General features: G+C 44.2%; 1 protein-coding gene across 1 annotated transcript in view; it reads left to right on the forward strand.

Annotated features, from left to right (window-relative positions):
- DENND2A (DENN domain containing 2A) overlaps positions 1-27,794 on the forward strand; it is a 90,242-nt gene extending 62,448 nt beyond the window's left edge. Inside the window, exons 13-20 of the mRNA XM_054988772.1 lie at positions 226-366; positions 551-699; positions 14,201-14,378; positions 17,788-17,829; positions 20,556-20,673; positions 22,093-22,332; positions 24,331-24,417; positions 26,895-27,794. Of these exons, the coding sequence (XP_054844747.1) occupies positions 226-366; positions 551-699; positions 14,201-14,378; positions 17,788-17,829; positions 20,556-20,673; positions 22,093-22,332; positions 24,331-24,417; positions 26,895-26,926 (987 nt within the window). The 3' untranslated portion in view covers positions 26,927-27,794. The remainder of the gene's footprint in view (positions 1-225; positions 367-550; positions 700-14,200; positions 14,379-17,787; positions 17,830-20,555; positions 20,674-22,092; positions 22,333-24,330; positions 24,418-26,894) is intronic.
- The last annotated feature ends 174 nt before the right edge of the window (positions 27,795-27,968 follow it).

Below are 27,968 nucleotides of genomic sequence, written 5' to 3' on the forward strand. Positions count from 1 at the left end.
CGAAAGCTCTTTAGATACTTTTTTTTTTTGCATTTTAACCTTAAACATATCCAAGAGAGACTCCTTGAAGCTCGTTATTATTTTCCTCATCCCCTCTTGTTGTGCCATTGGAAACTGGGGAAGATGAAAAGAATATATGGTCAAGAAAGGGAAGGGAGAGACCGAAGCATCAGAACCCTTCTGTCAAAGACTCATGTCCCCTTACTTATTTTTCCTCCTTTTCAGATCTTAGATGAAGTGGAGAAAAGACGGGGGATTTCTCCCGCATTGGTGCAGCCGCTCATGAGGAGTGTCATGGAGGCTCCTTTTCCTGCTCTGGGCCGAACAATTACCATCAAGAACTTCCTGCCTGGCTCTGGGACCGAAGTAAGATCAAAACGAGAATCGGAGGAAGGGCATAATGGGCACTGGGAGTAAATTCATGTAATTTTTTAATGAGGGAAAAGGTCCCCAAAGCATACCTGTTCAAGAATAGAGTCTTTAGGCCACCATTCCCACATGTTATTTCAACTGATTCAGTACGGCTACATTCTTTTATCCTTTCTTTCAGGTAATAGAGTTGCGTCGGCCACTTGACTCGAGGCTTGAGCACGTTGACTTCAATTCTTTGTTCTCCTCACTCAGCATTCGGCATTTATGCAGAGTCTTCACTTCCCTGTTGCTGGAGAGAAGGGTGATATTTATAGCAGACAAACTCAGGTACCAGTCTTTGCTTAATGTATTCCTATAGGGGGAGAGTATTAGGATCAAAGCTGCCCTTGGACCCCTTTCTGACTTGATTCATTAATTCTTACCGCTATTTCTTACAACTTAAAAATATTCAGCGAGGGCCCAAATTTTAGATTAGCAACTATTTCTGTTTGCCTGGATGTGTAGGGAGGAATGAACCTGTCAAACCATACTTCCAGGAGCTGATATGACCTGAGGTTTCTGTTGGGCTGTATTGTCAGCTTTCACTCAGGCTGATTCTGTGCATTAGTGTTTCCATGTTAATTGCAGCTGTAATATGTAGGATGACTAGAACAGGTCACAGTCTCTGACTCTGTGGGGCAGGGTAGGAGGCAAAACTCTGGACCTCATTTGGGAGTGGTTCACACAGTCAGAACTCCCTGAGGTCATAAATAACATGGAGAATGTATAATACGAACCCCCCCCCCCACACACACAGCCTTTCATAGATAAAGTTGCAGTTATTCAGAAGCAAGTCTTGTGATTGCATTAGTTGAGATGTTGCCACCATGAAGCTGCTGCTGTATCCACAGAGTGTTCAGGTCCTGACTTACGTTCTCTGGGCAAATGCATTTCCAGAGACGGTCAAGGCATATGACATAATAGAAAATGTTGTCCCTTAGGTTGAACACATGGACTTGCCCTCAGAATTTCCCCAAAGAGAATGGAGAACCAGAACCTTTTCATTTGCTCTTTGCAAAGGAAATTCCTGCCTTTTGGGGTCCTGTAGTAATTATTCCCTACATGGAAGGAAACTCTTGATCCTTATAGCTGACATTTTTCTGGTTCACCGCATTCTTAACCCCACCCCACCCATACACTTTTTAGGAGCAGAGCGATGATGTGTTTCCATGTATTCAAATGATAATGATTGAATAACTTTTTTGATTCTTTTGGAAGATCTTTCCCTCCCTCCCCATCCCCACCTCCATCCTTCATGGGAGTGTATATCTAGCCAAATTCTTGAGAAGTTGGAGAAAGAAAGCAGTTGAAGAGAAATGTCTCTTCTCCCTTCTACTGAATTTTGCTGTTTTTCACTGAAAGGTTACCTTGTGAGGTATTAGATCCAGAGGAGTTAGCCGTGTTAGTCTGTAGTAGCAAAATCAAAAAGAGTCCAGTAGCACCTTTAAGACTAACCAATTTTATTGTAGCATAAGCTTTCGAGAACCACGTTCTCTTCGTCAGATGCATGGAGGGCAGAAGGTAAAATCTGCACTTCAGTGCCATGCACTTTCAGCAGTTGTGTGGAAAGGTCTTATCTTATATGGCTTTAATTAGCTCTATATGGCTTTTAAAGTGGATTAGACAAATTCATGGAAGTTGGGCCTATCAACAGTTATTAGTGATGGTAGCTAATGGAATCTCTGTGTTTAGAGGCCCTTGGCATATATCCTTGAGTGCCAGATGTTGGGGATAAACAGGAGGGTGACTGTTGTGCCCTGTTCGTGAAATTCCAGAGGCATCAGGCTGGCCGTGAATGACTCGACAGAGACTGATTGCTACACTAGATAGACTCTGGTCTGATGTGGCAGTGCAACTCTTGTGCTAGATGGCCCTTCACTTTTGTTCATGACCGATTAGAAACAATCCGTTTCCCACCCACACCTTACGAAAAGAGGCCCAGGCCTTTTTAAGGCTTTCTGCAGCTGGTGCCTGGCCAGCCGCCATCTCTTAAACACTTGAGGATTGAGAGAGTGGAGTGTGTTTCTTTCTCTCTCTCTCTCTCTCTCTTTCTAAGTCGGCAAAGGCAAAACTTCTCAGATGAGTAATGATGCTTATGAGCGTGAGATCAAGTTTCAGCAGCCCTACAGTACCCCCAAGCTGTCTGTTTTCACAATTCCCAATAAATCCTGCAACATCCACTAGACGGAAGGGGAAGGAAAGCTGTAGAGGCCTTCTGTCACGAGAGGAGCCAAAAAATTCACTCATCCAGCAGGTTTTGGAAGGTGGAAAAGAGTCGCATTATCAAATAGACTATGAGAAAATGGAGCACAGACTGACAAAGTACATCTGCTGCAGACTATGTGAACTGGAATCCAGAAAAAAATCTCTGCTTTCAGCATTAGGGAAAAAATCTTACTAGCCCTCATGGATATAGGGAAAGTTTGGATACATATGGAATTGTCTGTTTAAAATCTCAGAAAGTCTTGAATGCAAGTGGTAATCCAAGGGAGTGTGGATTTGTTTCTGTGGCCTACCTGTTATCCTGTCCCCCTACCTCTTGTCAGGGCTTGTCGCTGCCGCCGCTGGGCGGGGCCCCAGCTGGGCCAGCCCTGACGTCAGAGGGGCGCCAGGGATACTGCAGGACCCTGCTCTGTGGAAGGAGGGGCAGTATACATCACCCGGACTCCCTCTCAGTCCACTCGCTGGCCTGCTCAACCTGGCCTGCTTACCCTCTGCGTCCCCCATTATCTCCTTCTCCCAGAACTCTCCTCCAAGACTCCACTCTCGCACTGCTCTGCTCTCACTCCACACCATCACTCCTTACTCACACCCACCACCTCAGAGCTCTTCCTAGCCACCTTATATAGGGCTTCCTTTCTCCGCCCCGCCCTCCTCCTAGGCTTGTTCCCTCTCCTGACTTGACCCAGCTGTGCCTTCCCTCAGGTGTTTCCCTCCTACCACTAATCCCCTCTTGGCTTCCCTGCCTTGCTGGCAGGGTGGGATTGAATGCGAGCCATCCCCAGCTGAGGTCTCCTTGGCCTTGCTCACAAGGAGCTGCCCCAGCCGGCTTCTGTGCTGCTGAGCCTGCCCGGCCTTGCTCACGAGGAGCTGCCCCAGCCGGCTTCTGTGCTGCTGAGCCTGCCTGTTCATTGATGCCGGGCGGGGCTACCCATCTCCTCCCCCAGAATGCCTGTGGCAGCTCCACCTGGAGGGGCTTGGCTCCTAGCACCTCCTGAGCCAGGCTGCTGTCCTCTAGCCAGGGTGTGGCTCTGGGCTGTAGTGGCTGCTTCTCCTCCTTGGAAGGTAAAGGCTCTGTTTGGGCTGTTGCTGTGTCCCTATTCCCCCTGCCTGGGCCCTTTTCCTCTAGCCTGCTTAGCCCCCTCTCTTCCCCCTGGGGGGTGGGACTCGCTGGCTTCTCCCTGCTCCCTCCAGCCTTCTGAGGCTTTGGCCTTTCGCCCCTTCCCCCTGGAGTAGGCAGGTTCTGGCTCTGTTTGCCAGACAGAGCGGTTGAACTGCTGTCTCCCGGCTGCCCCCTGCCGCTGCCTGTCAGCAAGTCCGGGAGCTGGGCTGCTGACCCCGGATACCTCTTACTGCCTCTTTTCCACAGTCCATCTTTTTAAAACAAAAGCAAAGATTGAAGTCAGAACAAATAGTATTGTAAGAGCCAGTTTGGTTTAGTAGTTAAGAGTGACGAGACTCTAATCTGGAGAACCGGGTCTGATTTCCACCCACTTGAAGCCAGCTGGGTGACCTTGGGTCAGTCACGGCTCTCTGGAGCTCTCTCAGCCCCTCCCACCTCACAGGGTGATTGTTGTGAAGATAATAATGACATACTTTGTAAACTGCTCAGAGTGGGTGTTAAGTTGCCCTGAAGGGTGGGTATATAAATCGAATGCTGCTGTTGTTGTTGTTGTTATAATAAAAAGAGCTCTGTTGAATCCAGACAGTCTAGCAGCTGAAAAGTTGACCTGCAGGGCCAGCAAAAACTGCTCACAGAGGCCAAAGACTTCCCCTGATGTTTCCTCCTGGCTCTGGTGTCCAGAAATTTGCTGCCTCAGATTATGGGGTTTTCCTTTAGTTACCATGGCAAGGTAACTTTTCCTTTAGTTACCTTAATTTGAATACCTTGGATACAGTCCAGTTCAAAACCATTGGGTCAGTATAATTAATAGGATGAGGGCATGCTTAGTTTTGGGCAGGAGGACACCTCCATTGGATCCAAGCCACCAGAAGTTGCACCAATCCTCTGACAAGCAAAAAATGCTCTTCTTTTTATGCAGTGGAGGGGCCATTCTCGTCAATTCTCCGTTCTTGCTGCTGAGCTCCAGATGTCCTCAACTGTTCCCAAAGGTCCCCCGACCCTCACAAGCTGCATTTGGGGTGGGGGAAGTATGCAGCTAGCAGGAAAGAGGGGAAGAGGGAAAAATCTAGCTTTGGCTCCAACTCAGCGTGTTTGTATCTAGTATACTCAACCTGGATAATACCCAGAAAAATTGCTAATCATTCAAACAGCCAGACAATAATGATTTTTTAAAAAATCATATCACATTCCAAAGGGCTGCCTCCCCAGTGCATATAACGGAATCTGTGCAATGTGGCCAACTCTAACTATGTTTGAAGGTTCTGAGAATCTCCACATTTTCAGAAAAAACTACAAAACTTTGCCCCCCCCCCAAAATGGGGAGAGTTATCTCCCCCATAGGTAGTGATTTTGATGTATATCCAGCCTTTTTTTAAAAGCAAAAATGGCAGGGAAAGGGGATGAGACAAGGAGTGGGAGAAACAAGTACGGGGGAGGAGATGGAGCTTCTATTAAAGGCACAGGATTTCACTTCCCCCATAATTAGTCACTAGTCCCACTTGTTATGTTTTAATGTCCCCCAGTAACTTTTCCAAGTGCAGGCTCCCCCCTTCTTCCTTGCTATATAGATCATATAGAAAAAACTCAAGAAGAAATGGACGTGAACTAAATAATGCTTTAAAGATGCAATTGTATGGTATCTTGAAGGTGATTTACAAATAATACTAGTTTAAGTCTACAAAGATCAGTGGAAATTCAGGATCTCTTTTTAAATATTCTCTGCAGAATTTGGCACCTTGCGGGGCTGGCTTTTCCCCACACGAAGGATTGGCAGAGAGTCAGCAGACTAACCAGTCACATAAAGCTGCCCTACCCTGAAAACAGACCCTTTAATCCATCTACCCCAGTGTAGTCTCCTCTGACTGGTAGGCTCTCCAGGGTCTTAATCAGAAGATTAACTCAACTCTGCTCCGCTCGGGATTGAAGTTCAGGGCTTTGTGCATGCAAAGTGTGTACTCTGCTATTATGACAGGTCCCCATATGTCAGTCCTCTGCTTTGAAGCAGGTCACCCTGTACCTTCTTTAAAAAAAACACCTTTCCTTGAGAATCATACATTCTAGATGTATTCTGGGTAGCTTTGGCCAAGGCACGACTGAATAGTACAGTGCAGCAGTGACTTTAGAAAGGGCTTCTTTGCATATGTAACTGATCTGGATGTAGCTCTATAGTCTTGATATCCCTATGTACTTCTCGGAAGAAGATGTGTGCGTAGGGTCGCCAGCGGGCCTGAAGAAAAAATCCTGTCCCTTTTAACAGAAGCTTAATGTGCGGAAATGGGCAGTTTTAAGCCTTCCATGGCATGGAGGTAAATATCATCTGGCAGCTATTAAGCTTCTGTTTAAAAAATGGAACACTTTTCTTCAGACCTGTTGGCAATCCTGTACGTGAAAGGTTTTCCTAAGTTAACAATTTTAGATCCATAATTGACTCAATGGAGTGCTTACGGGAGTTAGAAAAACAGAAATTCGCACCAAGTTTTAGTGGAAGATCTGACTCTTTTCTCTCTCGCCCTGGGCTAATAGCAATTTTGTAGTGGTGCAGGGCAGCTTAGGGGAAACAACGTGTGATTGGGAAGAGCTAACATCATGTCTGCTTTAGCCCCTAAATTTAGCCTTCACTGTGAGAAGAGAAGAATCTCCTACCTTGGCAGCATATAGCAGCAAGTTCAAGAAGGGGGGAAGGGGCAGTGGGTTTTCAGATGTCTCATTTCCAAATTGAGAGGAATAGCATGCACAGGAGCAGTGCCTGGACAGCATCAAGACTGCTACGCATTTGATTCAGGGTAGGGGTTAATTGGGAAACCATCATTACGAGCATGGCCCGGCAGGGGTCATCCTAGCGATTGTTTTCTGTAATTAGGAGTACATTACACCAGAAGTGGTCCTGTGTCTTTTTACCTAGTTCATGTTGCTTAGGATTTTTTTCCCCTAGCACCAGGTTCCTATGATATTAAGTGATACTTTAGGGAAAAAAGGGTCTTGTTTTGCAATTCTGAAAGTTTGTTTGCCTTTCTATCACATCTTCTTTTAAGTTGCTCTGGGCAGCATACATCTTTCTCCCCCTGCCCCCAATGTTATACTCAGAGGTAGGTTAAGCTGAGCGAGAGTGACTGGTCCAAGATCACCCTCTGAGCTTCGTGGCTGAGTGGTGGATTAGAACCTGGGATTTAATTTCTAACTGGCTAGCTTGTCATTTAGCTGTTCTTCATTTGTTTTTAAACCAAGACAGCTGTTTGAGGTTGCTTAGGGGCTTGGAATGCTAGAAACTATCCAGCTGAGAGTAATTAATAAACACATGCAGGTGAAGCGAAGGCGGATGCTAGATTATACTTATCAAGCTGCTCTGCCGCTTATCATGCAGATGCCAGCCCTGCTTACAGTGCAAGTTTGTGCATCTGCGCATATCTCTGCATACAATCCAAAGGTGTGCAAGTGTGTGATTCATTGAGGTCCCTTAATGGCTGCAAGAACCCATTGCCAAATGCTGTGTGAATTGTGCAGCATTTTTGAGCCTTGCCAAAACCATCTAATAAATATACAAGTGAAGTGCTTTTGTCGTTTCCATCTGTAAAATGAGCAAAGCGGATTCCTTTCCCGCTTCTCTTTTTAATTTTGTCTTTTATATAGAGATCTGTCACTCCAAACCTTGCTAATAGAAAAGGAAAGAATTCTTATACACTTCTCCCCCCACCTCAACTTTGCCATAGCAACCAGAGTAAACAGTCCTTTTCATTTTAGGAAAAAATGACTTGGTTTGGGGGTGGGGAGGGAAATCCATTCTATTAATCTTTTCATTAGCTTTGCTTATGCTTTATGGGCCAAAAGTTATCATTATAAGGAAAAGGTTCCAGCAACCCATGACAGAGATAGATTGTGGAAGACAAAGTGATTTACTTAGTGGGGGGAGGCAAAGTCTGTTTTTTAAATGTCAGATTGGTGAATAGGGGGAGGAAGAAACAATGCTCAACGTGCCTTACCTTGGAACTCTCCCAAGCAATCAACTGAACCATAAAAATATTTTATTGTAAAAAGAACCAGTTGACTTTACAAAATGCAACAATGATAAATATAATAATCTCTAATCAATATTTTTGCACTAAGCCATTTAAAATGCAGTATCTTCTCAAGGCCTCTGCTGTCACAAGACACTTGGAGCCTGCTGTCTAGAGCTCCTGCAGTCTTTTCAACCTCAATTATCAGCTGTGCAGTGCCTGACTTGCATCGAAACCATGGTGCAAGTGGGGGGGTGTTAAATTCTTCCCATGTCATTTTCCTGATCTAAAATGTCCCAAGAGCCTAGTTATCAAGCAAAGAAAAGATTGTGTGCACAGACCTGTTCTCACCCTGCTTGTTGTTGCGTAGCAGAGGTGTGTTTTCACACTCCAGTGTAGATGCAAACTCTGTCTCTGAAATGATCCCTGCAGTGTTAGCGACAGAATATCCAAGGTGTGTTTTGTCTAAGCCCCAGTATAGGTAGGGCTAGTACGCTGCAACATGAGAGAAATGTTGAGGTAAAATGGAGGGTTGTTTGAACCTCCAGTAACTTTTCAACAATGGTAGGTATCCATTGGTAGACACTCTCTGATGCCCACTCTACCATTGATAGACACACTCCGACTGTGGAAACTCCACACACACAAGAGCTTCTGTGTCTTCCCTGTCCACAATTGGAAACAGCTTAGATTCTCTGGTAGATTCTTTGAATGCTACCTTGCATCATACAGCAAGTCTGCAGTACATAAAGTAGGATCTCCTAAGAAAATCTTGTAATGGAATGACAAGTTATCTTGGCAAATGTGCGTTCCAAACCTGCATTTGCCAAAGGAGCAGTGGGGGGTGGGAAAGAAGGCATTTACTGGTGGGTGGGAAGGCTGTTTAACTCTTCCCCTATCTGCTGACACTCTCCTGCTAATGCCTCTCCACTGGACTTCAATCTCCACCCTTTAGGACTGTTTCTGATTTACAAATGGACAGGAGGTTAAAGGGAGGCAAGCAGAAATCTGGGAAATTACCGAAAGTATTTTTTTGAATTAGTACAGCAAGAAAAGTTGGAGGATGTGTAGAGAAGAGAAAATTCTAAAGGTAAAAACTTTACATACTACTCCGCGAGGCATGCATCTTTTTCAAGAATAGATATGATTTGGCATGCATCTTTTTCAAGAATAGATATGATTTGGACATCAAAAGAACTAGCTTTACGGACAAAAAATTGAAATTTTTCCAAGGGTGAGTTCAGACCACAACCCAATATTATGGAAAACTATAATGGACTGGAAAAAATTACGATGGAGAATAAATGAAGATTTATTGCAAAATCAGGAAAATATAAAATATTTAAAAGAGACAAAGCAATTTTTCCGAATAAATAATAACAATGAAGTTTCAATCCAAATGGTATGGGACACATACAAGGCAGTAATAAGAGGAAATTTAATTTCATTAAATAACAAGGATAAGAGAAGAAAGCAAGAGAAGTGGCAAGAGATACAGGAGAAACTATATAAAAAAGAACAGGAGTTAAAGAAAAAACCTGGGGAAAAATCAATAAGACAAGAGATTAAAATACTGCAGGAACAAGTAAGAGCCATTAGTAACAAAGAACTAGAATGGAAATTAAAGACACTTTTGCAGAAATCATTTGAAGGAGCAAACAAACCAGGAAAGTACCTAGCCTGGCAATTGAAAAAGAAAAAAGAGAAGAAAATTATTAATAGGATAATGGAAGAAGGAAAGACCAGCAAACAATTAAGCGTGCCTTTTACAAATATTATGCGAAATTATTTCAAAGAAAGGCAGTAAACTTGGAAGAAATAGACCGATATTTACAAAAAACGGATTTACCAAGGATATCAGAAAAAATGAAGCAGAGACTGAATGCTCCAGTAACAGAGGAAGAAATTATACAAGCAATAGAAGTAGCAAAGATTGGAAAAGCACCAGGACCGGATGGGATCACAGCTAAATTTTATAAAGTAATGAAGGAAGACCTTGTACGGATATTAAAAAATATAATGAATGATATACTTCAAGGAAAAGAGCTTCCAGATACATGGAATGAAGCGAGCATTGCTCTGATCCCAAAAGAATTACAAGATTTGACAGATGTGAAAAATTATAGACCAATTTTGCTTATAAATAATGACTATAAAATATTGGCAAGAATACTAGCAGACAGACTTAAAATATGGCTAATGGACTTTATAGGAGAGGACCAGGCAAACAGACAACTAAAAGACAACTTGAGAGTGGTTACAAATGCCATTGAATATTTTGACAAGCGACCAGATAAAGAAGTTGGCTTTTTCTTTGCAGATGCAGAGAAGGCCTTTGACAACTTGAACTGGGACTTTATGTTCGCATCAATGGAAAAGATGGACTTAGGTAAAGAATTTATAGAAGCAGTAAAAACAATATATAAGGAACAAAGAGTGACAATCTGTGTCAATGACGACCTGACAGAGAAGTTTGAAATAAGGAAAGGTACAGGACAAGGATGTCCACTATCACCATTGTTATTTGTTATGGTCTTAGAAATATTACTAAGGCAGATTAGAGAAGATGACAACATAAAAGGAATAAAAATAAAGGGATCTTCATACAAGTTGAGAGCTTTTGCAGATGATGTGATGTTTATAGCAGAAGATCCACTACAAACTTTGCCAAGACTAATGCATAAAATTGAGGAATTTGGAGATTTGGCAGGCTTTTTTATAAATAAAAAGAAATCAATAATAACCAAGAATATGACCAAGAAGAAGCAACAGGAACTGAGTGAATTAACAAATTGTGAAGTGGTACACAAGACTAAATATTTGGGAATAGAGCTGACAGCTAAAAATATTAATTTATTCAAGAATAATTATGAAAAGCTCTGGACACAAATTGAAAGAGATATGATAAAATGGAATAAATTAAACTTATTGTGGTTTGGTTGGATTGCCACAGTTAAAATGAATGTGCTGCCTAGAATTATGTTCCTAATGCAAACAATACCAATTATAAAAGACAAAAAACAATTTGAAAAATGTCAGAAGAAAATATCGGAATTTGTGTGGGCAGGGAAGAAACCAAGAGTAAAGATGAAAGTACTTTGTGATGCTAAGGAAAGAGGTGGAATGCAATTACCTGATCTTCAACTTTACCATGAGGCGATATGTCTAGTCTGGTTAAAAGAATGGGTGTCTTTAGCCAATCTTAAATTGCTAACTTTGGAAGGCTATAACAAACTTTTTGGATGGCATGTGTATATGTGGTACGATAAGTATAAAATGGATGCAGTGTTTCAGCACCACTATCTGAGAAGAAATTTATTGCTGACTTGGCTAAAGTATAAAAAATTTATAGATCAGAAGAAACCACTGTGGATTATTGCAGCTGAGGTGATCAACCCAAACCTAGAATATAAAGGGAAAGAATGGCTTACCCTCAAGGACTTAACAGAAGTAGTAGATAAGGAGATAAAACTCAAACCAAATGAGGAGTTGCCACTTAAATATGGTTGGTTACAATATAGACAAATTAAAGACCTATTTGATACAGATCAAAGGAAGACAGGTTTTAGAACTGAGAATTCAGAATTTGAGGACCTTTTGTTAGGAGACAGTAATAAAGCAATTTCTAAAACGTATAAATTGTTATTGAAATGGTTCACAGAAGATGAAACAGTCAAGGTACAAATGGTAAAGTGGGCAATAAACTGTAATAATGAAATAAGGATGGAAGCATGGGAACAATTGTGGAAAAATACGTTAAAAATATCAACATGTACCAGTATCAGAGAGATTGGGTATAAAATGTTATATAGATGGTATTTAACACCTAAAAAATTAGCCATAGCCAATAAGCGGCTATTTAATAAATGTTGGAAATGTAAGGAGCATGAAGGTTCTCTATTTCATATGTGGTGGACTTGCCGTAAGGCGCTAGAGACTTTTGGGCTAAAATATGTGCTGAGATGTCTTTGATACTCCAGTATAATGTGGTTAAAAATCCAGAAATGCTGTTGTTATCTTTGCATTTAGAAGATGTTAATAGAAATGATAGGACATTGCTATATTATATGATAACAGCAGCAAGAATATTATATGCTCAATACTGGAAGAAAGAAGAAATACCTGAAATTGAAGAATGGACAAGCAAATTGTTGTACATGGATGAAATGAACAAATTAACAAGAAACCTGAAGGATCAAGAACCAAAAACATTTTTGGAAGATTGGAAAAAGCTGAAAAAATATATGGAAAAGAAATGGGATGTTAAGGGACAATTACGGTCTTTTGAAGGGTTTTAATGATACTAAGTAAGATAATATATAGTTAAGATCTTTACCAATAACAAGATAAGAACAACTATAATATAGAAATAATGTGACATTAATAGCGGGGGGTTCGAGTGCTGTTGGAAGTCAACATTGAAGAGGGGGAGGGGAGGGGGAGGGGGAAGGAATTGAATTGGATTGTATTTGTGTTTTAATCTGAATATATATTGACCCATCCAATAAAAATTTATTAAGTAAAGTGTGAAGGAAAAAAAAGTACTGTTTCTGATATCTGGACCTGGTGGGAGGAGGGGATAGAGGAATCAAGCGTGCACATACACACCCCACTTTCTTCCTCTCCATTAGTATTAGAAACAGTTGAAGCTGGCTGGAGGAGTGGATTTCCCCTGCTTGAGGAGCTTACACCATTTCTGAGCTTTGCACAGAGATCCTTTTGAGTGTGACTCCAACATGAAATGGCTTGCAGAATGCTCCCTTGATGTTACCTGCTCTCTTCCAATCCCACATTTTAGCTTTCTAAAGGGGCGAGAGTAACCGGCCGCTTGGGGATGGCTTTTTAAACGGGCTGGTCCCTGACCAAGATGTCCATTTTCTGCAAACTTCCCAAACTTTCCCAGAATGATTTCTTGCCCAGATGGATAGGAATTGTAGCTTTCTTGGCCTTCCAATTGACTTTGGGAGGTTGAGTAAAATTAAGTTCCCTGGCAAGATGTCATGCTAGAGAAATCTGGGGAGAGTAATTTGCAGGAAAGATAGACCCTTTGCTAGGGACCCCCCCCCCCCCCCGCCCATCTCTCTCTGTCTCTCCCTCTCTCTCTCTCAAATAAAAGGGACGTGGCTTAGTCTAAGGAAACAAGATTCCTAGCTGCATCCCATGTGTTCTGAATATCAACATCCCCATTCTTTATATATTCTAAGTCTACACTCAACAAGTATCCGTTCTTTCTCCCTTTTGCAGAAGTTCTTTCCAGGTCTGAGGGATTTTTTCCTCTTCTTCCTCCCATTTGGTGTAAATTCCCTCCTGGTGCTTAACAAAAGCCAGCTGTGAGTGGTTTCCGGGCCATATGATTCCTTTAGGCTCCACTGTATATCTCTCCCTTCCCCTCCTCTTTCTGTTCAGAGCCTGGCTAATAAAACTAAATGACGTTATGTGCACAGTTTGTTAACATATGAGCCTCCCTAGATGGGCAACAGTGTTTGCAATCCTGTATAGCTGATGAACTGCCCTGCCCATGTTGAAGCCTTTTGTACGGTCGTGTGTTGCTGTTGTCTTCCGATGTTGCAGAAGTGAAGATTCTCTGGCAAAACTTTCCTTAGAACCCACCAATGGAGAGGTTTCTCTCTCTCCTTCCCCTCATTCCTAGGTAGCTAACTGTGAAGGGAGTTACATTTGTGTTGACATTTTAAAGAATGAACTAGAATTTTTTTTTACATTTTATTATTACATTTATATTCCGCCCTCCCCGCATCAGCGGGCTCAGAAGCCATCAGAATCCCCAAACTCACTCAATGCAGTGCACATGTGGATTTTATGAAAGAAGCGTAATACCACTTACTTTCAGGAGTTCATGACTATTTTTACTACAGTTTTTTTTTAAAAAAATTGGGAATGAAGCTATAGGGAGAGAGTGAATATGATTAATTGGATCAGAAGGACGTGTTAACCCCCAAGTTCTTAACTGTTTCTGTTCAAATGGAAGAGGGTGTGCAAGGACCCAATTCAGGTTAGGACTGTGGCATACACGGAGTGGGGGATGTATGCCTCCCATGCAGTGTTTTCAGGACCTGAAAGAGCCAGGAGGGGCCGTATCAGTGTGTGCTGATGGGGTGTCTGTAAGTTTTCCCCACAGGGCAAATAGTGCCTCCCCTGGGCCATTTGATTAGAAAGACAGCATCAGGGAGATTAGTAGACAAATGCCTAGAACTTTTCAGTTCCTTCCTCCACAGGCATGTGAACTATAAACAATTTTTAAAATTAAGAAGCCTACTGAGATGCTTGGGAAACCAGGCACTGTTTCAGGTTAAACCACCTTTGGTGTTATTGTGCTAAGCCCTGGAAGGAGAGACCAGGCTTGTTTTTATTTTTCCTCTAACAAGTTATTTTGTGTGAACCCTGCAACAGGGACTGGAGTGTTCTAGGCTAACTATTGTGTGTGCTTCATTTTCAGCACCTTGTCGAAGTGTTGCCATGCCATGGTAGCACTCCTTTACCCATTTACGTGGCAACATACCTACATACCTGTGCTTCCCCCTTCAATGATTGACATTGTGTGCTCTCCAACCCCGTTTCTGATTGGTCTGCTCTCCAGTTCACTACCACGCCTCAAGGAACTGCCAGTGGAAGAGGTGAGACCAGAATATGGGGAGGGCCAGAGTAGCCCAGCGGAAAACACGTTAAGCCCAGACGGTCTCATGCAGGCAGATGAGATAAGTAAAGTCATGATCATACTAACATAGAAACACTGGGGTGCTCTTAGGCTATGTTTTTCCAATAACTGAGTGGCCACTGTGACACCAAGCTGGAAGCAGAAGGGAGTTCCTTGACAAGTGTTATTTGGTGACAAGAGGGAGTAAGTTTTACCCAGGTGGTTGGAGTGCTGCAGTTGCTGCTGTAAGCCAGATGGGCTAGCAGAATCAGTCACACATGAACCTGCCTTCTACTGAATCAGACCCTTGTCCGTCAAGGCCACTGTTGTCTGTTCAGACTGGCAGCAGCTCTCCAGGGTCTCAGGTGGAGGTCTTTCCCATCACTTACAACCTGATCCCTTTTTCAAAACTCGAGATGCTAGGGGCTGAATCTGGAACCTTATGCATGGCAAGCAGATGCTCTACAGCTGAGCCACATCCCTTCCCCTGAATTGCTGGAAATGGCACCCTAGTGTCAGTACCTGTTCAGATGCCTGAACACACTGAAAAAGCCCTTGGTTGCCCCAGTAAACAGCTCCCTTTGTATATATCCACCATATTAATAAACAAAGGTTAGCAAGATACTGTTGTAGTTAGCTGCAAGTTTGGTGGGGGTGGGTGGGGAGGGATCCAAGATTTGAAGTCCTCCGTTCTCCTGATTAAGCTCCATCACTTAGTGTCACTGTTGCCTTGTGTCTTTGCTACATGCTCGAAGGCCTGCCAGGCTCAAAATGGCTTGGTTTGATTGTACGCTGGGGGGCTTCTTGTTCATTGCACCTAAGCAGGTTTGATGAGTTGCCTGCTTGCATGCCTGCAGAGTGCACGCTGTGATGGGTCTGCATTCCATTGGCATCCTTTTCCAGCCAATGTGCCCAAGATGAAGGAATGCCTTTTGGGTTACATGTGACATGCGCAGTAAGAAATCTATTGAGGGCAAAGAAGTAATCTTAGAGATTTGCCTTTTTTTTCTTCCCATTTCTACCAAGCCATGGTCTCCTCCCTTTAGAGACTCAGGCTTCCTCTCCTATTATGGTCTCCTCTATATTCTAAATCCCCCTCTGGGCATCTCGGTTCTTCCTACAACTACCTGTTTGCTACATATGCATTTAGTATTAGACTAGTGTTTTTCTTGAGGCAAGCATAATATACATCTTCATGTGCACATGCATCTTTAAGCACCAGGGCACACATGCCTGTGGAGCCTATCCCATTCAGGGCTCTTGAGTGCATTTTCAGGGACCCAGGTGTATATAAAAGACCTCCTGTATGGGAGGGTGGGGGTTGCAGGAAACGGTGATATACATGAAACAACTGAGCTTGCACCCTCTGGATTTCTGCTCCTGCTGGCACTCATGTATTTCTTGCTAGGCTTGCAGCTTCACTTTTCCCTAAAGTAGACAGCTGTAGTCTTGAGTTCAGCAGTGCAATACACTTTTGTGCTGAAAACTGGAGGCATGCTACACAGCCTGCACTAATCCTGCAGTGAACTGTGTGGTGGAACAGTGAGGCCCAGGGGGGCCCTGAAGCGTCCCACTTGAGTATCTCATATATACCAGATGCATTAGAGCAGCACATCCAGGTCCCAGAGTTTGTATATTCAGTGCAGGCTGTCAACCTGGAGAATGCCATCCTCTCCATCAGCCACGCATGAGCTGCAGGTTCAGAGGATGTGGCAGAGGTCTGTCTTTTATGGTCCAGCAGGGGAAGAAGTGGTGCCCTCCCTGGCAATTGTCATCTGTCTTGGCATAGCTGACCCTCAGACTGTTATTTCTGCATATGCTAATTCTGTCACATCACATGCTCCTTACTACTGATGGTGGAACCAGTGTGAGTTTTTGCAATCTCCATATTTTCTGTCATGACCCTCTCTGACCCTCAGTGACTCTTACTCGGAGGGCTCTGAGGAAGAGCCCGAGGAGTCAAGGCCCAGGAATCAGGAAGGGCCTGATGCTGTAGAGGCACCTTGCTGACCATACTCCAGCAGCGCTGAGGCTATTCTGCCAGAGTATGCAAGGGAGACTTTGCCATTGGCCTCTGAGATAGCCACTAGGCCTCCACCAGGAAGGGCACAGACCCGAGCCCATAGCCCCCCAGGACCCACTTCCCCACCATTAGAGTGATGTTGGCAGAAGGGCCAGGCCAAGGCAGCATAAAGGAGGCGGAGCGAAGCGCTAGACTGGCAGAGCGCATTTGCAGAACTGGGCTCTGAGAGCAGAATCCTGACCAAAGTCCAGCACAGTCTCAGTATCATCAACACCTGCCAGCAAGTACAGCTGAGCCGGATTAACTCTAGGCCAGTTTAGGCTGAGGCTTGAGAAGGCTGCATTGCTGGATCAGCCAGTTCATTAGCCCCAAGTGCTGTGCTCCAAGCTCCTGTTTACGCTCCAATGTCTAGCCAGTCACACCTGAGGCCTTACTTCAGAGCCTAGACCCAGTCTGCCTACAGAGTGCAGGACACTTGCTACGGGGAGGAGCATTATTGGGTCCTTACCTGGCACCATTGACTATGCCTTTTTATTTTTAATGTTCTCAAGGCTCTGACCTGCCTTATTCTTTCATCCCATCCACCCTCCTCCCCTTCCAGCATGGGGCAGAATTTCCAGCTGCATATCATAAGTGGAGAAGAGTGACACAAATGAGAAATTTGGGGCACCTTAAGAGCACCCAACAGGAGAACAGATGAACCTGAGCATGGGTGTGACCACCAAGAAATTCACTTGCACCTAAACACAGTGGAACTGTTGTACATCTTCCACTTTGTGAGCCTTGTGTTGAGACCTTCCCAGTAGATTGTGGTCCGTGTTAACTAGTGGCAAGGTGGTGCCATTTGCATTTTCCATTTCAGTCCCCAAAAGGTTTTTTCGGCTGACTCTCCACTTATTAAAGACACAGAAGTGCCCTTCCTGGCCTGATGTTTCAGTCCCCTGCTTGCCTCCGTAAACTCAACTTGATAACTTAAAAAGCATGAGAGAGAGAGAGGAGTGCGTGGCCACCTCCTACTTTGCTTCATCAGTTTCTCTTTCCCTGCTGTGTGCAAGAAGCCTGTGGTTTCTCAGATGGAAAAAATTCTTCGAAGAAGGGAAAGTGTGCACAGAGGGCGGACGGGGAACAGCTTGGTTGTGTTTTAAGTTGTCATTCTGTGGTTTTGTGGTGAAAGTCATAAAGCCTCTCTGGGATTGGTCAGGGTTTCATATCTCTTTGTGGCTCTGTGGGATTAGGTGGGGCAAGGCAGAACTTCTCCTTCCTAAAAGGAAGGCACGTGGCACGGTGGCTTTGAGAGAGAAATCAGTGATCTGTTTCCTTCTAACATTCTTCCTCTTTTGTGTCTCTGTGTCTTTGCTTGAGGCAGGTCCTTGTGGTCGACCTTGTGAATAATCGCTTCCTAAGACAAGTAAGAAGAACATTTTTTCCCTTTCCTATTTTTCTCATTTGTTCAAATTGAAAGGAAGAATGAGAAGTTCTGCTGTACTGTTGAGCCTGGATTTATTTATTTATTGTCTATTGCATGTTGTCCAGGTTTATTGCGTGAAAAAACGGGGGGTGGGGGGTGGGATAAGAACCTGGAGTGTGGTGGCTATGCTGTCACCACTTTTATATTGTGGCCTAGTGTGCTGTGGAATGGAAAAAGAAAAAAGAAATGAGGGAGGCTTCTGAAGCAACTTCCCTCTGGACTTACTGCTGTCCAAATCCCTCACTGGCTTCTCCTTTTATTTGTTTAAACCCCTCTTAGTTGCCCACAATCAATAAAAAGAGGAGACACAAGCTTTATCTAACTGATTGGTAGCATGTAAGCTTTGAGTTCCCTAAAAGGTGCTTTTTTTGTAACCCTAAAAATAATACGGTACTCGATTGTGAGGTAAGTATAACCCTCACCCTCCACTTTCGCAGCTTTTTTGACTTGGATGAGACATAGGTGGAACTGAACAACAAACATTTATTTACATAAAATAAAGTGTATAACAAATTAAAGGATTTGTGTGGAATGTACAATTGCTCTCATCTTCACTCTCCAGAGATTATAAGTTTTTCCCACCCATTAAAACTGTGCCTTAATTGCCAAAGACGAACTCTGAGGGGAGATTTGATTCCTTTTTCTCCAGATGAGGTTCCTCAGCATTCAAGGTTCAGCCTTTTTACCACAGCTGACAGGCCTACGACTCAGGTTCCAGGCCACTCCTTTAACTCACACAGAATCTGGTAATAGAACCTGTAGACAGAAAGTTCGATTTGATGGGCCCTTAACAGGGTACTTGTTTATTTCACTAAAGTCAAGTTTCCTTCCCTAAGATGACCCCAAATCCTAACTGAAAGCCAAAATAAAAAGCCTGTCTAAGTTTATGCTGTTATCTACAGATACCAAAATCCTTGTCTGAGAGGAAAAGAAACTCTTTTCCTTCGTAAGATGAGGCTGGCTCACCCTGTTTCAGACAGTGGAGTTCCAGAGGCTCTGATTGGCTGGCAGTCACTGGGATTCACATAAAGCTTCAACCACAAGGATTGGTTCAAAGCCCTGGAGGATAGGTGGGCCTTTGAGGGTGATTGTCACAGGAGACACACAATAATTATTGAGAAGCGAAAGCGATTTGTGAGAGGCTTCATTTTCTATAACCTGTATGTACTTTTCTGCTTGTGTTACTGTCCCCTCTGGTTAAACAGTTTTACAGGTTTTTTGGATAACTTGTTTGGACCAGAGATGAAAATGGGAAAGTACACTCACACATACACCCACGCTGATCAGCAGGCCCTCTTTTAAACCACTTTTGAATCTCTGACTGGAGACAGAGGCTCATGAAGACCCACTTACCCACCCTCCCAAGGGTTTTTACACGTGGGGCGCATCAGCTACGATGCTTCCTATTCATTGATACTGCTAGTCTGGAAATACAGGAATGTCATACTAAAAGGAAGCTGTGAGGATGAAGAGACTGCTGTTGAGGTTGTGCAGCCAGGACAAGATGTTCCGGCCCAGCTGTTGTTGAGTGCCTTGCAGAATGGCTGTGGACTGTCACTGGCTCATTCTGGCCAGATGTAGTTTGTGCTGATTGGTTGCCTGCACATGTGAACACACTTGAAGCTGCCTTAAACTGCATCAGACCATTGATCCCTCAAGGTCAGTGTTGTCTATTCAGAATGCCTGTGGCTCTCTAGAGTCTCAGGCCGGAGGCCTTTCACACCACCTACTATCAGATCCTTTAACTGGAAGTGCCAGGGGACCTTGAACCTGGAACCTTCTGCATGCCAAGCAGATGCTCTGAGCCATTCCCCCTTCCCGTGTGGCATCTCTTAATTCTCTCCCTTGAAAATCCTTTGCAGTTGGCACCCTGGCTAGTCTCCTTGGTGCTGAGGACAAATTTTCCTTTGGGTTATTGTGGTGAGAGATCCTGTGGGCTGTCTGAATGAGCTCACCAGTCTGTGTCTTATCTGCAGGCTCTTCTAGCATGGTGCACCTTGCTGTGTTGTGTGTGTGTGTGTGCAGCTTATGCCTTAGTCCGTTCATGCAAATATTCTTCCTGCTATATAAAGCCAACAATGGCCTTTCGGGTTGGCAGTATTTCTTGTTTTCAGTCCATGAAACAGAGGATTCTGTCACAGAGCAATAACAGAATTGGTAACCTTCAGGGCCAAATCTGAAGCTAATAAACCCAACCCTCTCTGTGGTGATGTCCCTTAGGACATTGCAGGTTAACCCTTTATTGTGCATGAATTCACAAAATATGCACTCCAACTAAATTGTAATGTGGACTCAAGAACTGTCCTGAAGGCAAGACAAACACATCCCTTGTTTGCAGTATACCTTTGGTGCTGTTGTGTTCCTCTCATTGACATGGATCATGCTACGGCCCCCATGCTTTATGGCCACCATAGAGAGGCCACTTCGAATTGCTCCAAGCAGCCTGTGGCAAGACATTCAGGTGCTGTGGTAAACATGGGTGACTTTGACCATGCCAGTGCAAGTCTCTTATATGGCTGCATGAAAATCTTTTCACAGAGACCATAGTGCATGTACCAGTCCATCACTGGCACTCAGAGCAGATACTTAAAACAAGTTCCGGTTTTGTCACAATTTGTTCCCAGCATGTAATAGTTTTACGTATACAAGTAACTTCTTTTTTTAAGATGGAAGATGAAGATTCTATTTTACCTCGAAAATTGCAAGGGGCGTTAGAACACATCCTGGAGCAGAGGAATGAGCTGGCGAGCGACCAGGAGGAGGGCCCACTCAGTGGCAAGCAGGGTAAGGATTAGAACTTGTCACCTCTTCCCTCGCCAGATGGGCCATTTTGCCCACAATACCTGCCTGATCAGGGCAGTGGAAAATCCTGAGAGGATCTCATGCAGCTTTATAGGATTTTTTGCAGGGAACTCTAACTTCAAGATGAGAAATTATTTGAAATCCTTTTGTAGCTACTTGTTCTTGCAAACCAGTAAGTTTCCAAAATTGTACTGACAGGGCACTGCAATAAATAAGACTTCGGTGAGCTGTCTGCTACATCTGTGCATGGTTCCGTCCAATCAGCCTCTCCTAGAAATGGGGTCACCCCTCCCCTTTGTAGTATTAAATGTGATGGAATAATCCAGTTGTGCCTCTTCCCACAGATGAGGCTTCCTGTTGCATCTACATGAGTCCTTGTTCTTTGCCTCTTTTCTATCTAGACAAGGACTTCTGCAGACCCACATGTGTGCATTCCTCTGTGTCTGGGTAACTGTTACCATTAGAGCAGAACCATATGTTCCATGCCATTCTGTAACTCCTTAGGTGGAATAAGATTTCCTCAAAGTAATTCAGGCTTCAGTTTGAAGTAAAAAACCTGCAGCAAGGAAGAGGGGACTTTCAACCCTTTCTCCTAACTTTTCCCACTAAAAATCACTGCCCTCCCAGCTGTTTTTACCTGTCCTAATGAAAATATGCATCCACATATTTTCACCAGCAGTATTAAAAGATTATAGTGGGGGGGTGTGTGAGAGAGAGAGGATCAGTGGGGAAATAGTGCCGGTCTGGCTTTGAAAGCCTCCCTTAAAGAAAGCCATGGAAATATACCTAATGCATAGTTCTAGCCTTTTCCACTTTCTAAAAAAACCCCTTTATTGGTAGGTCTGTATTGGGATTCAGGATAATCTGGCTAGGATCCCAGGAAGGCCCACCACTGACCCCCCTCAGCACCTGTCAGGATATCAGACCCCAGTGTCTCTACCTGACCAGGGGGGGGGGGAGCTTGAAGGAGTGTTTATTCAGTTGCTTCCCTCAAGTGTCCTTCCCTGCGGAAAATGGGAGAGTGCCTCAAAGTCCCCAGCAATGTGATGGGCTCATTTCCTCCTTTTCCAAGCCTCATCCCGCGCACATTTAAATTCTCCTCCTTGCATCTGCTCCCTTCTTAGCATGGTTTGATGCAGCATGAAACTATAATAAAAACAAATCCTGATTTCTGAATGACATTGGAAGGGGGGGGGTTAATACTGGCCTTGGCCATGTGTTTGGAGCTCTGTAGACTAGTGCCGTGCCATATAGACGCCCCTTGTGGCTTTGCACAGCTCATGGCAGGCTGAATCCACTCTAGCTCTCTGAACTGCATGGTGGTCTCAGCCTGGATACTGGCACGGTATATGGTTACAGGGTTGTAAAGCAGCCATCTATCTGTCCTTGATGCCTCCCCAGACTCCAGTCCCTTGAACGAAGTGGTGTCGGAGGCATTTGTCCGCTTCTTTGTCGAGATTGTGGGGCACTACTCCCTTTTCATGACGACCACGGAGAAGGAAGAAAGAATCCTGCAGCGGGAGGCCTTCCGGAAGTCAGTCTCTTCCAAGAGCCTTCGGCGTTTTCTCGAAGTCTTTATGGAAACCCAGATGTTTGGGGGCTTCATTCAGGAACGAGAGCTGCGGAAACAGGGAGTTAAAGGTAAGAGACTCCTCTAGGTAAGAGGAGGATTATGGAATAGAAGATTTTGACAGAATTTTAACTTAAAACGTTAACTATATGATTTGGGCAGGCTTCTTCTGTCCTCTCTCATTTTCTCTGGTCCAGATTAGACAAGATAGTGGAGATCCTTGATCAGATCTCCCATCTCTTTAAACTTCCTTTAAACGTAGAGATGGAGGTGGTTAGGACCCCTCCTTGAAGCTGATAACTTGACAGGAGAGGGAAAGCTTATGGCTACCCATAAGTCTTCCCCTGTGGAGTAAATAGCAGCTGGGGGTGCCGTTTCTCATTTACTCTGGTCCTTTGTTACTTGTTTTTCTTTGAATTTATAAGGCATTTGGGACAGCAGGCTGGATGATGGTGACTTGTCTGCCAAGTAAGCTTTATAATGAAGCAAAGAAGTGAACATGTTCTGCTGTGACATAAGTTTTTATTTATGTAGAATTATCCTACTTTTCTCCTCAAAAGATACCCAAACTGGGTCACATCGTTCACCCCTCTTTCATTTTATCCTCACAACAACAACCCTGTGAAGTAGGTTAGGCTGAGTGTGTGTTACTGGCCCAACGCACCCAGCAAACTTCCATGGCAGAGCGGGAATTTGAACTTGGGTCTCCCAGATCTCCCAGATCCTAGGCCAACGCTCAGGCAGGCTGGCTCCCCATGAAGTGTTGTGCACTGTTTTTTGGAAGCCCTTTAGGGGCTTTCAGACTCATTGGAGATGATGGTGGGTTTATGGTTAACAGGTTCATTAACTCAGTTTTCCTTCCCAATCAGGGGAAGTTGCTGCTTCTTCGATGTTTCCATTTGATTCTTCTTAGAAGCAGAATGCCTTCACGTGTTGCATTAAGCAATATGGCTGGCAGCCCTCTCATGCCCGCATCTTTTGTCATTGATGTGGAACTTTCAAAACAAAAGTTGTGCAGACTGAGTAGGGTCTAATAGGTCTAATTCCTAAGAATAGGAATTAGACTCATTAATGAAAAAATGTGTCTTCGGATGGTAATGCTCACCATGGGCTGCTTTGTCCAGATGGCTTGCTTCCATCTTGTCTCCCAGACCCAGTACAATTACTGGCAGAACCAGAAATATTTCGTGAACTAAGCTGCAGCCTGCAACCAAGGCTGTGCTCAGGGCCATGCTGGTATCAGCAACTGCAGTCATGGGAACCGACATGATCTTTTCCTTATGAGCTTTGTATTTCCACAGGAGGGCATTATGACTCTCTGCTGATTTAAAGATATTTTGGTTGATTAAGGTTGAACAAATTTTTAACAAGTTGATTGTTGAAATGAATTTGCATAGTACCAACATTTTCATAGAGGGTTTTTTTTTGCTTCTCTTTAAGATACTGGAGGCTGTGTAGAGAGAAACTTTCATTTTAAAAAACAGTGACTACTTGTTGGAAGAAAATAAGCAAGCACTGCTTCAACAATTGTGTCTCTTCCCCAACTTATTTCAGCATGGTATCAACTGATTTAACCAATGGAAGCTTGAGTTGGTCAATCTCACGTGCATACCTGGGATCAGCAGGAGTGCTTGTACTTCTGCACACATACGCACAAAACTGTGAGAGTGGGCCATAAGATTCCTCTTGAAAGGGCAGGAAGAGACAGGTGCTGCACATTTGAGAGCTTGTCCTCCTATTGACCTTTCCCAAACAGATTCTGTAACTGAAAGAATTGTCCTAAAATATTGAACTAGGTTTCAGGAAAACAAGGCTAGGCAGATGCAGTGTTCACAAACTCTTCATCTCTTTGAATCATCTACCTCACTGTGTGGTTAGGATAAAATGGAGACAAGGAGAGGCATGCACGCTGTGTTAGAAGAAGGGTAAAATAAAAATATTATATGCAGATATTCTGAAATTTTCTTTCTGGTCCCTGAATTATAAATACCAGGTGCCTGGTGTTTGTGGCTGAAACTGACAAATGATGGTCAATCACTTCTTTCCTTTTTCCTCTGCCCTCCCTATAGGACTTTTTGAAGTACGTGCCCAGGAGTATCTGGAAACCCTTCCTAGTGGAGAGCAAAGCGGAGTCAATAAATTCCTGAAAGGGTTAGGTGAGAAATCAAGCAGCTGTTGTTCATGCTGTTGTTGGCAGACGATATGATCAGTGAGTTGTAAACAAAAAAAGGTGTTGATATTAAGGATGTTTCTTCCAATGGAAAAGCCACTGAAGTTGGAGGCAGGTTCCTTAAACTAGAGGAAGGCTTCCTACTTGAGCCAAAAGGAAATTTGGGGCATAAATATTTTAATGAATATATTTAAATTTTTAAAAACTTTGTTCAATGGAGTGGTAGGATAAGGTAGGCTTCACGCCAGTAATAGAGGAAGAAAGATGAAAGAGAACAAACAAACATTCTTGTACTGTGTTTCAGTTGATGACCAGGTCATGCAGAACTGGGGTGTACAGTCTTTTTGCTCCTGTCCCTTTAATAGCTGTGTGGAGGGAGAGAGCATTATAGTGCTGTGCCAGGTTGAAAGGACACCACCTGCCCAAATTCCCTAATCCACCCAATAATTGAATTGCAGAAGCTTTTTTGGGGGTGGGGGGAGGACAAATTCTGGGTGTTTGACAATGTCAGCTTCACGTTCATTTCACCTTAACTAAGATTATGCTTGTTTTCTAGATACAGCCTTAGTGAAGAACAAAGGCATGCAAAATAGAATTCGAACCTCTTTCTGTATTAATTCCATTCTAGAGGGATTCCTCTTGATTAGAGTTACCATGAAGCAGATGTTGGAGGTGTAAGCTCCCAGGCATTTCTTTCTGCTTAGACTGATAAATGAGCTTCCACCTTAGGAGAAGTGGGCTGGTACCAGGAACCACTCAGACAAAGAGGCCATGTTAATCAGGCTTGTGTCTGCAACTCATCATTTAACAGAACTTTTTGACTGAGTCTGACAGTTTCATGCCTGAAAAACACAGCTAACGGTCTTTCTGTAGCAACTGAGTAACTGAAGCCCAGAGTCTCTCTGTCTTGCAAAGATCCGTATCCCATCTTTCCACTGTTCAGATTTTTCAAGGCAGCTTGGAAATGTTTTAAACAAAGTTTTCAGTTGTACTATAGTATTTGTTGTTGTTTATTATTACTAATAATAATATTTTACAGTATTTATATTAGGCATGTATGGTTCAGGAATCTGATTCGGAAAAAAATTCCAAATCGGACCCGATCCGTAAAGATTTGGGATTGGCCCCGATTCAGAAATCCTGAATCAAGCTTTCCAAAGCATTTGTAATGCTTTGGAAAGCCCCCCACCCCCACTTACCTTTGCAGCGGCAGGAGCAGTAGCAGCAGTGGCTCTGGCCCTCCCTGCTGCCCACGGGGCCGCGGAGCAGCAGAGGAGGCGGAGAAAGCCCTTCCTGCCCCTCAAATGGCTGCCGTGGCCATTTGAGGGGCAGGAAGGCCCGGAGGAGGTGGCTCCAGCATTCCCCAACGCCCAGCAGGCTCAGGAGGCGATGCGGCGGCAGAGGAGCCGGCTGGCTCCAGGCCGTCGCAGCCTCATGCTGCCATGGGTGCTGCTGCGCCACCGCTGCTACCGCTCAGCTGATCACCCTCCCGTTCTCCCTCCAGCCAGGTAAGTGGGTGGGGGTGGAGGGGTTGCCCCAGGGGGTGGGAGGTGGGCGTGGGGGAGTTGCTCCCCCTCACTTCAGTATGCTCCGAATATTTATGGAGCATACCGAAGCGAGTAAAATACCATAATTCCGAAGCGGCTTGCCGCTTTGGAATTATGGTATTTCCGATTTTTTTTCCAGCTTTGTGTAAACCCAAAGCGGGAAACCCAAATCTTTTCGGGCTGCACACCTCTAATTTATATCCCACCTTTTAGCCCAGAGAAGCCACCAAAATGGCTACATTAGAGCAGTATAAAAACACGTAAAATGAAAGCTAAAATACATGAATAAAAACACAGAAACATCAATTAAAATTTAGGAAGGCGGGATCATTGAGGGAATGGCAGAAGGAACAAAAAAGTCTTCAACTATGTCATTTCATTCATTGTGTAATCCATTTTGAGTCTCAGTGAGAAAAGCAAGCATGGAAAATGCTGTATCAATCCGTAGCCATGTACTGTAAATGCCTACCCCACAATGGGCCATCCTTGACTAATAATAGAGCCAGCCTTGTGCTCAGTTCTTAAACCTGCCAGGAGTGCAGAGGTTTTGGGGAATGGGATTTGGAAAGGGGAGAAAGATCAGTTTTCAACTCCAGGTATGGGAGCATAAGCCAGCAGCTCCCTTTGCAACCCAATAGGATGTAGATCTGTTTTTCCTCTGTGTAGCCAAGTAAGCATCTCCACATGAGTCTCCCACCTGTGATACCCATTCAACCCCACCCCATATGGAGAATGAGGGATCTATTATGCATTTTGTTACTTTGGACGTGCTTTTGATGGAAGAAACGTGCACATGTTGGTTGATTGTCTAACACAGCCTTCAGCCAGGATCAGCAAAAGACCTTGGGTTCTCTCTCTGTCTCATACTTTTTTCTCTACCCCCCCCCCCCCCACCTCCATAATCTATCCCCTTCAGGTAACAGAATGAAATTTCTCCACAAGAAATAAAAATGAAGAGCGCTGCTCTCGCAGGGAGAAGAACAGCTTCGGTTCAGCAGACAAAAAATGGACCAATTTTTCCTTAAGAACAATTTCCACTTAGTCCTCTCCAATGGAGGGGAAACCCCAACACAGGAGCCAGAACATCCCAGACTTTTGTGTTTCTGTGAAAAGCTGGCCTGTGGGAAATGGCAGCGTAAGGGTCTCGGATGCTGCCGGGACAGGTCTGTGGACGTCTTCAGAGGTCATGCACTGGACAAAGCCCTCTTGGAACTCTCCACTGGTGCTTTGCAGACGTCACAGCGGTTGTACTTCATAGCTATTAAACTTCTTGATTCTTTATTTATATTGGGAGGGTTAGGAAAACTATTAGCCAGTGACACTTGCCTGTGCTCCTGCCCTGAGTGGCAATGGGGGCAAACAGGACAGAGGCTGCATTAACTTGGCCTTTAGGTTGCAATCCTGAAATGAGAGATGAAGGGGAAAGGTGAAGGGCATTGGTGTCAGATGACATGAGTGCACTTGGGGCATGTGAAGACGGGCTTGGGGTTATAAAGGGGGAGGCTGCGATGGGGAGGGAAGAGAACCACTAGCTACCCAGCCCAGCAACCACTATGTGATGATGGGAGATTACTTCCCTTCCTCAACGGGAAGGCACATGTTCTCACTCTTCTTCGGTTTAAGCTGAGTGCACGATGTGATGAAATTAAAAGTGATGGATGTTTTAGAAAAAGAGGAAATGGTTTTCTTCATGTGCTTACAGTAAGCTCTGTGTTTGCATAAGCTGAGTTTGCTCTTATGAGTTAAAGGAAGGGAGAATTGAAGGGAGGGGGGAGCTTGCAAAGGTAAAGTGTATGTTCTGCATGCATCCCAGTGTGACAGAGATACAGAGCAGGAGTTAGCAGTCCTCAGGATGCATGCCTAGAGAGTACAGGAGACCGTTTTGCTCCCTGAAAAGTGCTGGTTCTCTGGCCGTGGGATCGAGGTGCTGGCAGTGATGCTGGGGGCTCAGCTTGATTCCAGGGTGCCTGACCGGGTACAGCCCTTGTCT

The sequence above is a fragment of the Eublepharis macularius genome, chromosome 9 (assembly GCF_028583425.1).
Source record: "Eublepharis macularius isolate TG4126 chromosome 9, MPM_Emac_v1.0, whole genome shotgun sequence".
Taxonomy (NCBI): Eukaryota; Metazoa; Chordata; class Lepidosauria; order Squamata; family Eublepharidae; genus Eublepharis; species Eublepharis macularius.